This window comes from Tubulanus polymorphus, chromosome 6 (genome assembly GCF_964204645.1).
Source record: "Tubulanus polymorphus chromosome 6, tnTubPoly1.2, whole genome shotgun sequence".
Lineage (NCBI taxonomy): Eukaryota > Metazoa > Nemertea > Palaeonemertea > Tubulaniformes > Tubulanidae > Tubulanus > Tubulanus polymorphus.
The window spans coordinates 9619511-9630912 of record NC_134030.1 but is presented as its reverse complement, the minus strand read 5'-3'; the positions used below and the strand labels follow the sequence as shown (position 1 = coordinate 9630912).

The 11402-nt window shown below is 40.7% G+C and overlaps 1 protein-coding gene across 1 annotated transcript; it reads left to right on the top strand.

The window, feature by feature from the left end:
* Positions 1–995: 995 nt before the first annotated feature.
* Positions 996–5539, top strand: LOC141907722 (cyclic nucleotide-binding domain-containing protein 2-like). Its single transcript, XM_074797460.1, has 7 exons — positions 996–1202; positions 1804–1842; positions 2514–2726; positions 3260–3423; positions 3954–4110; positions 4206–4357; positions 5415–5539. Exons 1-7 carry the CDS (start codon positions 996–998, stop codon positions 5440–5442), a joined length of 960 nt encoding a protein of 319 aa, XP_074653561.1. The 3' UTR covers positions 5443–5539.
* Positions 5540–11402: the final 5863 nt, after the last annotated feature.

Here is an 11402-nt window from a genome sequence, read left to right as displayed (position 1 = left end):
CGTCTATGAATATTTTTGTGAAAAAATATGATCACAATCATTGAAGCAATAGATTATGCGGGGAATTAAAAAGAAAACAAAGTCGGCTATCTTCCGAAGAGAAATATTGAATAAATTTTTTCTTTCCCTGATGATTCTTCATGTTTTGTTTTACTGTGTTGGCTATTTACAACACGATTTCGATTTTCGTCGTCATTTTCATCGTACGCGCCGGCTTATTAACTTACTGACGTCGAAAACCGGAGAAAAAAAACTTTCCCCGCGGGTCGTTTTTCGGTAAACGACGATTTTGTAAAGCATTATATATATATTAGATTAGCGCACGACCCGAGGGCCTCGTTCAGTTTCGGTAATCCGCGCATTGAATTTTTCGTTTGGGTTGGCCGGCGCTCGACAGCAAATTAGTCACGAACAAAACAGACTAAGTACCCCCAATAAACATGATACCGTGACGTGGTACTGTCTATTGGTTATTTCTTACAATAAGGTAAAGTAAGAAACTACACTTGCCTCAGATATGCATATATTTACTGTATTATATATGCGTACGTACGCGCTACGGGTGTTTCCAGAGAGTGTTTTAAATAGCGTAAATTATTAACAGTTTCTTTATTTGACAGTTTTTTTTTGCTTTATTATATCACCTTAACACGAACGGCGTGATCGGATTTGTATACCTTTAACGCGAGTTGGTACGTAAGTTTTGAACACTAGATAGGCGAAATTTCTGGATTGAAAAAAATAATCGAAAGAAAAACAGGACATCGATGATAATGATGATGATAGCGGCATGTGGAATAAAGCTCTGATAATCTGTGTGTTTCGTAGTTCTTAAGTTTCGAACATTGATCGAAAAACGTAAAATCACGGAATAAGATTCTGAGAAATGTTACTGATATGCTATGTAGATGAGAAATCGTGAACAATCCTGTATATAACATATATACCCTGTAAATCATATACACAAATACTAATCAGTATTTTCGTTCACCGAAATGTCCGATATAAAAAGAAGTGACCGCGACCGAAAGGCAGCCGTGAAGGCGGCGACCAAAGTGCACTTCGCCCTTCGCGGTACGAACATTCCGACTCCGAAAAAGCGACAGCCCAGTCTTAAGCACGCGAAATCGACCAGCACTCTGATAACCCTGGTAGAAGAAGACGACGATGTATTCACCGACGGAATACAAAACAAATCGAAGGTATATAGATATACACAGCCTTTAATCCATTATATCACTAACCCCGCAATGAATGCCATCATTCACTCACATATCTACGGTATAAGTTTCCAGGTTCTCTAGGCGCCCACTTTGGAGCGGTCCCCCGATTTCGATTCAGATATAAATTCATTGCTCCAGAAATTTTACAATCTTTTCGAGCGCAGGATACAAAAATTGTCGACAGCAAAAAATTACAGAAATTTACAAATTACGATTACACTCCGTTTGTGGGATGATATAGTCACTTGCTTGAAAAACTTAATTCATCATTGTTAAGGAAATGAAATGCAGATTTTTTATGGCGATGTTCGGCCTTTTCGAACGCAACATTTGATAGCAGTGACGACGTGAAACCGAGGACGGCATATTTCAACCGCACGTTGAAAAAAAAATCGTGAATTCATTCATTTTGAAAATATCTATTTCAGCTATATTTCCTATTTTCAGAAGAAACATAAACAGCTAAGCGAAACATAAGTCTGCTTTTATTTTCTAACCATAGATTATGACTTTTAAAGTTCTGCATATATATCATGTTTCGAATTTTCTGAAAAAAAGTTTTGATTCCATAATTTTTCAGAAAGCGGCAGATAAAATAGACATACGTAACAAACCACGGGTAAGTATTGAATTTTACTTCAGTTCGGTACCGACACCGCTACTGTGGCAATCGAGGATTCCACGTGTGGCAGGTAAGGATCCACCAGGTTCGCTAGTAGTTACTCGGTAACCGCGCTTCAATTTCTTCTACATTTCAATTGAATTCGAGTCAACTTTTCTCATTAGTAGAGAGAATCCCACAATTATAACGAAAAAGTCCGAAAATGAAACTTCGAGATAGTAGTTTATTGCAACGTTTCGACTATATCCTAATAGTCATCTTCATTATTCCTGAAGATGACTATTAGGATATAGTCGAAACGTTGAAATAAACTAATATCTCGAAGTTTCATTTTCGGAATTTTTCGTTATAATTGTGGTATTCTCTCTACATCGCGTCAACACGGATATAGTGTTCTATCAATCGTTTCTCATTAGTAAATTCTAAATTAAATCTCATTAGTAAATTTCTAATAAAACCATACCATACACTTATTGGAAATGTCAATCTTATATCTATTTGATGACTTATTTGACAACATTTCCATTACGGAGCCTAAAAATAAAAGTTAATTGAAAAAGAACTACGTATAATTGAGTCTGGTTTGTGCCGATACCCCATTACGAAACGTTTGAATCTAGAAGATTTGAAATCGCATACAACAAACGACTTTCCGTATACATCAACAGCCAATACTGATATGGCGAAAATGGGCTCGCGTTGTGCGAATGATGTGCGCCGTGTGTTCGGCCTTGAGAAAGTACAGCAGGTCTGGTTACATCGACTTAGAAAGCATGCACATCGACATCCCCACGAAAAGGAAATTAGGTGTCACACAAAACGAAGATGGTAATTTAGAAGAAGTTTCGTTCAACCCGAGGGATTTCAAACGCAAAGCTGAGGTAGAATATTTTTTCAACCATCTGGACGTAACGCATGGCGGTATTAGGGCTTCACTTTTTCTTTAACCCTTTTTAGTGGGGGTAAGAGGCCAGAGAAGTGACATCGACTGCGAACCCGTCACCACCAGGATTCGAACCCACAAACCCCGGATCGATGAGACGAGTCCGCACATTAAGAATTGGTCATATATTTCTTCTAAAGCGTATTTTGAAAGCGTTTTCAAGAAATGGAAAATTCCTGTTTATGAGGTGTTTGTTGTCCGATCATGTGGTATCAGTTATGAAAACAACTATTTATTTAAGAGATTTAACGTGAAAAATGAGATTCAAGTGCAAGTATGAATCTACTGTCAAAGGAGAGCAGAAAAATGTACAAAATTTAAAAAAATTAAAATCAGTTCTGTTATTTAGATCATGCTTCAAATTGAACTAAATGTGAATCATTTTCATCGATGCAATAGTAATATGCATTTTGAGTTCTTCTTTTCCTGGTGAATCTACCGATTCGCTTGACCGTTCGTTTCGACTTCCAGTTGACTTGGCCGGATTATGCGAAGCGAGTGGTCGAAAAACGACCCGACAAAAGAACGGACGACGAACTCGCATCGATCGCCAGTCTCATGCGAGGACTACACAGTTTCCGTAAATACACGCAACGTATGCAATATCTACTGTGTCGCGTTGTGCGCTACTGCAAGTAAGATATCTATGAATGTGAATGTGCTTCTCCATAGCTGCGAATTGCAAAATTTGAAAAAACCTTCCCTGGCTGTCTCTCTGAAAACTGCAGCGTGATAACGTTTAGAAGATCTGTAAAGTGGAGTCTCGTGAATACGATTCTGTTAAAGACGAAACCCGTTTATCACGATGATTGGCCCCGGTTAACATATTTATATCAATCAAGATTAAGATGATACGAAACCCATTTAAAACGACAATTTCACTTTTGCCCTCAACATTCGTATTATCGAGGTTCCACTGTAGTAAAAAGAATAGTTTTTCTTTTCTAAATTCGAGAATCAAGAATTTTCCACCCACAGAAAACCATGTAACGAAAAAAAATAATAATGATATCATTGAACCCAAAATAGGAATAATTTGGTGACGAAATTTCGGACGTTGGAATCCGGAATAACCGATGTTTCTTTTCTCTGTAATGGGAGAAAATATCTCCTCAAATCATTCCCCTTTAATCCGGACCTTTTTTTAAATCATCTATCTATATAGTTTTAACAAGAAGCGAGTTATCGTGCGGAAAGGTCACGTGGGCCACAGTTTCTACTTCATATTCTCCGGAGCAGTGTCGGTCGTGTTCGATACCGACAGTGACAGCATCTTCGTCCGACCGGAAGTGTCGATACTACGCAAAGGAGAAGTATTCGGGGTATAGGCCGCGACAATTTTCTCGAAAGATAAGTTTCAAATCTCCACCTACGAATCGCAGTAAACGATGATCATTCTCTGATTTAATGTTTCTAGGAAATCGCGTTGCTGAAAAATACCACCAGGAACGCTTCCATAGTTTGTTTCGAAGACACCGAATTGCTAGCCGTCGATAGAGAGGACTTCATGGAGCACGGGCTGTATGACGTCATGATGGGAGAATTACAATACAGGAAGGAGTTTTTACGGTAAGAGCACGAAAATCCACTACTGAAATTTTCTCCGTGTTTACACGCGCATTTTCTCTACTCTTAAGACGAACAGATAATCACCGCTGCGGGATAGCCGTCTAGGCTGAGGGAGACGGATTAAAATTTCCCTCGCCAAATTAAGACAAAGCGAAGTTTGTCTCTCACGATCTAAGTGTTTCGTGTTTGACTATTACAGATCTTTAGATTTGTTCAGTACATGGCCACCGGGGCTGATCGAGGACCTGTGTTTCGTCAGCAGAATCGAGGAATTCCGCTATAATAAGCTGATCGTCGAAAGCACGAAAGTAAACGAATGGCTTTATTTCGTCAGTAAGGTATGCGTGCACGTGCGTGGTGTAACCTGATATCATTCGTATTGTTTGAGACACTGAGGAGAGATGCATCGAACAAGTTTTTAACTACAGTTGAACCTCATTAACCCATTAACACTCCAGCTGCCCGTATCGTCCTGCCTATCTCAAGCCGCCCGAATCCGCCCTGAGTCTTTCGTCTGCTATACGCGAAACGGTTCTAGTGGGATTCGAACCCCACCGCTAATAACAAATAACACCCGTGTCCTCGAAATTCCTTCTTGAAATATCTCGTGTATTTTGAGTGTGAACATTACAGATCTGAGCGTTCGCTTATATCCAAGTAAGTTTGGATGAATTTCGGTGGGCCAAAAAGTCACATTTGGTGGTCCCCCTCATCGAATCTCATATCATAATGAAAGCCTTGACTATTTACTACAAAATAACATAAACTTGTAATACATGTAAACATTAACTGGAAATGAGCTATTCTGTTTTGTGATTAATGATGGATTTTCCCTTGAATATTCTGCGGGAGTAAGAGACACTTAGCAGTACATAGTGAAATTCACGAGTGCTAATGGGTTAATACGATTCTGTTTAAGATGAAACTCGTTTAATACGACAATTCCGCCTTTGCCCGCAAAATTCGTACGAGGTTACACTGTATGCTTGACGACTTGCTATCTTAGAATGTTGTTATCGCCCGCATGCGTACAAACAAAACCTTTTACTATTTTCAGGGTGGTTGCGATATACTGCGTTTGGTAGATCTCACTAAATGTCCAGAGTTCCACAAATTCGTCCCGAAACCGCTTCATCCCACGCCACAAAACGGCCTTCAACGCGTCATTTTGGACATGGAGACGTCCGTAAATTTTCTGCGACGAAACGCTTGGAATACCGTGTTGACGGCTACAAAAAGCGAAACTCCGAAGCAGGAGGAAGTACCCGTTCCACCGGTCCGGATAACGAACCCGCAACAATTAAGGCTACATCTTCGGCGTACCGTGCGCAACATAATGATGGCCAATCGAACATTCGCGAGTGATACACCTGATACAACGGATGAACAGGAAACTACTACTACTACGGATGCAGAAATTACTCCCAGGCGAAAGGTGGCTATCGTCGAACCGCGGACACCGCTCACCGATGCCGATCTCGTATTCTCGACCACGCGTTCTCTATCGAAGCCGCAAACCCCGACCGATGAAGTACCGACGACGCCGATTTTGAGCAAACGTCCCCAGACGTCGAGACCGCGGGTCAGCTTAACGAACGCCCATCCGGCACCTTTCGAGCGCATCAGTAAACTACTACCCCCTACCGTAAGGTGTTCGGCCAAAGAACGCAAGAAGCCCGTGGCCACCGAACCGTTTATGCTCGACGATGACGAAAAGGAGGACTACGTGGGAATCGGCGTTTATGTCAAGGTCGACCACTGCATCCCTGGTCACGTGTTCGTAGGTGTTATTTCAATTTTCTAACGTCGTGATTGATCTAATTCTACGAACCGTAGAGCGGTGACAGAAATAGTTATTTACATGCTTGTTTAGGGGCCGAAAAATTGATACCTTGTTTCTCATTTCTGCTGGGCTTTAATAATGCTAGTTGACCCGGCAAGCCACCTATCTACCCTGTAAATTACTGTTTTAAAATCATGACCAAGCTAACCCTAACTGGCGCGGCAGTAACTGAAATACACTGATTACAAATTTTATCGCGGTATAAAATATGACCCGGCCAATTAAAGAGAAACAAGGTACCATTTTACTTAAGCCCAACTGATTCGTTCGCTACATTCATCTTTTATTCGGATTTTAGTTATCTGCAGTAATCTGAAATCGCTGTTTTGCGGTTATTTGCATTGTCATCGCGATAAAAAAGCAATATTGTTTTTGATTAGGGAATATCGTCGTTGATGTCGCACGGCACACATTTCTCACTGGTGAGCAAAGGAGCTGAAGTCATCCGCGTCCCCATGTCCAAGTTCATTGCCCTGAGCGATGAGGCGACGAAAGAGAAAGTGAAAAAACTCGAGAAGTTCTACCCGACCGACGTCGAGTTGTGCAGCAAGTTTTTACGCAACAACGTCTGGAATCTGTTTCGGCAGGACATGGTCGAGCTGCAGCGTCGCCAGCTGCGCCGGACCACCGAGCCGGACGCAGACGTGGCCAACCGACGCATTAAGAACTATTTCAAACGCGGTACCGATTGCATCGGCTCTATCCGAAACCCGATGCCCAAAGTAGCCTATGAGCAACCAGCCGCAAACAATAGTCGACCACCGTCTTCGAAAGGTATGAAGAAGTCCGTATTAGTTATATAGAATTTCAATAAAAAATATCATATCAATTATTTTCCAAATACGCCGCAAAACAAGACGTTTGAATCGATATAAAGATTACTTTCGTTAAGTTTGAGTTACTATCCAAAGAATTCGTAAAATGAAGGCGAAGTGGCCTAGATTAAAATACCCATTTCGGATTCGGAATCATATGGTGGCTAATTCGGGCCACCCCGTGATTTTTTCGAACACGAAAATTCGGAAAACAAATTTGATAGCGAGAAAACTAATGTTTAGCGCGAGAAAACAAATATTTAGCGCGACAAAACACAAATTTTGTTTTCTCGCCCGAAATGTTTTGTTCTCGCTATAAAATCTTTAATGAATCTTTTTTAGATTTCTCGTGCTTGAAAAATATCTCAGCGTGGCCTGAATCAGCCACCATATGATAAGAATCAGCCTTCCTCGAAATGTAATGCTTAAATCGTATTTTCAGGCCCGAAAAATCGATGCCTACGACCGCAATCGGGCGTTTCGCGACCACGCTCGAGTGTATCTCGCGTCGGAGCGCGAACACCGTCGAACATGTATCACGCATCATCGGCTAACGCTACGAACACGAGCTTTAGGACAAGGCATATTTCAATATGAAAAGTATTCAATCGAGTTATGATGTAATTAAAGAAATTCGCGCACTGCTGTCGCTATTGATTGGCAATTCCTTATATTTATAAGGGAAAAACCTAATTAGGATGTTTAGTGAAAGAAAACGGTTTCTTCATGACGAGTAACGACACCTTTAATTTCGTGTATTATTCAGCCGTCTTTCATATACTGTCATTATGTATGTGAATGTCATACAAGTAATGTAATACTTTGCCGAATAAAATCAAATATCTTATACGTGAGAGTTTATCATCCAGAAAGTTGATATTTTTGATAAACGAAATGTTATTTAATGATGTAATAAATACAAAACTTTGCGAAAATCCATTGCAATTTGAGTCCTGTTATTTCAAGGTATAGAGAGTATGGCGGTATATCGGGGGTGTTTTACTATGTATTTGTATGGAGATGTACTTTGAGAAAACCTGACGGTATAGACGGGGTCGCGGTAAATGGGAGGGCGGTATATCTGGGGTTGTCTGTATATCGTCATTCCTAACTTTCCTTTCTAATCCGGAATTCGAAGACGAAATTTGAAAAAGATAAATTCGCATCTAACTTCCTAAATAAATTCCACATGAGTTCACGGGTACAAAAGGTCGAGGGAATGTGAATACAGTAACAAAACCGGTAGACTGATATCAATCTCGGTGTTTAGAGTTGATAAGTATAAACCCACAGTTGATGATTCAACAATTTTTCTCTGATAGTTTTCGCGGATAGTTTCAGAGAAACCAAAATAACATAAGAATGATATACAGTAACAAACACGGGGATTTGAAATTATTTTGATCTGACCTACAATAGCAGGTGGGTAGAGTAAGTAGACTATAGAACTAGTGAGCACGATGGCTGAATATTGTAACATTTTATTGCAGTTTCTGAGTTTGATCAAAATACGACGCGCGGTTGTGTCACATGAATAGCCCGTATACATAATGCACCGCCGTCATATCGTACGTCAAGCGCAAGAAGTTAACCGAAGTAGAAAGTCATTGTTGACTCTTAAATGACGGCCGATATGACGCATCGTAACAATCCGTGTGACGAGCGCGAGCGTGGACTCTACGGTTTGTAGTACGTGCCTACTCGAACGGCGTATTTCCGAGCGAATTGAGGCCGATGGTTTTACGGCCTGGTACTTTATACACATGAATTAGGAATACACCACTATGGCAACACATCAACGACATAACCGCGCCGCGTATCCCATTACACGCCAGCGGATGCGGTGACGATCGATGAGAAAAATCTCGTTGTCGGCGACGTCCTTCTCTACGTTTGCGTCACAGCGATGACGTGACAGCGTTGTTGTTCCGACGCGAGATTCGGTTCGAAAAGCGTTGTCGAAATTTTGACGTGGACAAATATTCCGCCCGCGACTCTATTGCGCCAACGCGTCTGTCGGCTGTATGAAAAAAGCCGCCGTATAGTCTTTGTCAATAATCGAAGAATCTCGTTAGAATAGGCGCGCGCCTTCGTTTGCCTGATGAGTATAGGCTACTACAACACAGCGGTATATATATATATATATATATATATATATATATATATATATATATATATATATATATATATATATATATATATATATATATATATACCGCTGTGTTGTAGTAGCCTATATATATATATATATATATATATATATATATATATATATATATATATATATATATATATATATATACCGCTGTGTTGTAGTAGCCTATACTCATCAGGCAATATATATATATATATATATATATATATATATATATATATATATATATATATATATATATATATATATATATATATATATATACATATATATCACGCGCATCACATTGGACATCTAATGCCGGTCACGGTTAGCTGCTTGCGCGTGACGTCAAAAATGTAACACCCGCTAGCGTCTGTCGTCGTTTAAATAAACTTTCCTTACGTTCTTAAAGTGCAGTTGATATGAAAGCGTCTATTGGCTGACGGTTATTGTGGGTTTTTACATGTTAACTCTGATTACTGAGATCTACGAGCAACAACGTTGAGATGATTGCTCGTAGCTGAGATTAATATCGGTCTTCCAGTAATGTTCCCCGAGTCGTCCATATTTATTTCAAATCCGAAATGTAACTGACTGTAACCGAATCCGCAAACGGAGACGACCCAAACTCGATAAATGCGGGCCTGATGATCGTCTGACTCGAGAAATTCAGCGACAATTTTTCATTCATGAAGTTCCCAGAAAAAGAAGCGTTAGAAAGTGTCATTTGCAATTACAAAATTTGTCGGAAAACGCGATCACCTTAGCAACAGGTTTTAAAGAGATCGCGAGATGCGCGCGCGCGCGGTCGCATTATCGAGTCATTGTGATTTAAACGGGCATCAAATTACTTCGTTAATTATGTAAAATATGAGTCGGTGTCGATCTATGGAATCCGCTATTTTCGTTGTAAATCCGTCGGTGAAATATCTGCTGGCCGCCGAATCAGAATAACTCGGGTATCAAATTGTGTAGACACGTACACACGCGATAGCTATGCTTCACCCGGCTAGGCCTACTAATCGAATTCCCTTTGGTCTGACTCACCTAGTTAGCTCGTTCGCATTTTGCATGCGCCTCGTTGGGGAAAAAAATCTCCATTCATACTAAAAGGAAGCTTTAGGTGCATTTTTGAGTAAACTACTAACGGTCGTTTTCGATCCGCTTATCCCCCGTTCGAAAGCCGGACATCAGAGTAACTTTTTAGGGAATAAGATTAACGTAAAATTTTATCTTCAAAAGCATTCGATCAAATACGCCAAGACAAGAGTCCAAAAAGATCAATATGAATTCATGGATGTCACAATTCATCAAGGTTATGTATGATCATTTTCGCATATCATAATTTCAGGGGTGAACCCAGGGGTGATGCTTTGGGTGCCAAAGCAACCCCTTGGAAAATTTGCTTCGTATTGATAATAAGCCTTTTTACAGTTTAAAAGCGCCATTTTCATTTTTTCAACGCTTTCATCGAAGCACAAGGTACATTACGAGACGATCATGCAGTGCCTATAAAAACACTCTTATTAATGCATGAAAATCAAGACTTTCTGGCCGCAGGGCACCCCCTTGAACTAGATCCGCCCTGGATTTTTATATTGCCAAAAAGAAGCACGAAACCTTTTATTTTCGACTGGCGATTTTCTACGGACTGTTTCAATAATTAAATAGTTTACATCATTAGAAAGTTTGTGCCGTGTCCCAGCGAAAAGAAAAGCGTTTCGCGTTATCGACAACGCTGGAAGACGGTTGTTTCCGCGCACCCCTCATCGGGTTTATATTCGTTTGCCGATCGTAATCAATAATTCGTAAATATCCGCGCGCCGCCGCCGCCGCAACCCGTGTTTCGCCATCGCATCCAGATCGGCGCGGCGTCGCATATTACGACGGACCTTCGAATCGATATTAACGGCACGGCTACACGGTTAGGCTCGAGCAAGCTGGCGAGGATTTACACACGCAAACCTATAAATAAAACAAGTCGCGCATGTGTGTGTTGAGTGTGAGTATAAGCGGACAAAGAACTTTCAAAGGCGCGCCGAATGCTGCATGTGTATTTAAGTCCACCTGAGCTAAAAATTCGCCCGGTATAATCCGCTGTGTTCTATTCACCGACTATAGAACAGGTTTTTGTGCGTATTGAAACGCGTTCAACCAGCACAAAACATACCTTCGGATTGTATGCGCCGCGCTTTAAGAGGCCGGTATTTCGCATTGCGTGCGTTTTGTTGTTGTCGCCATCTTGAGCTA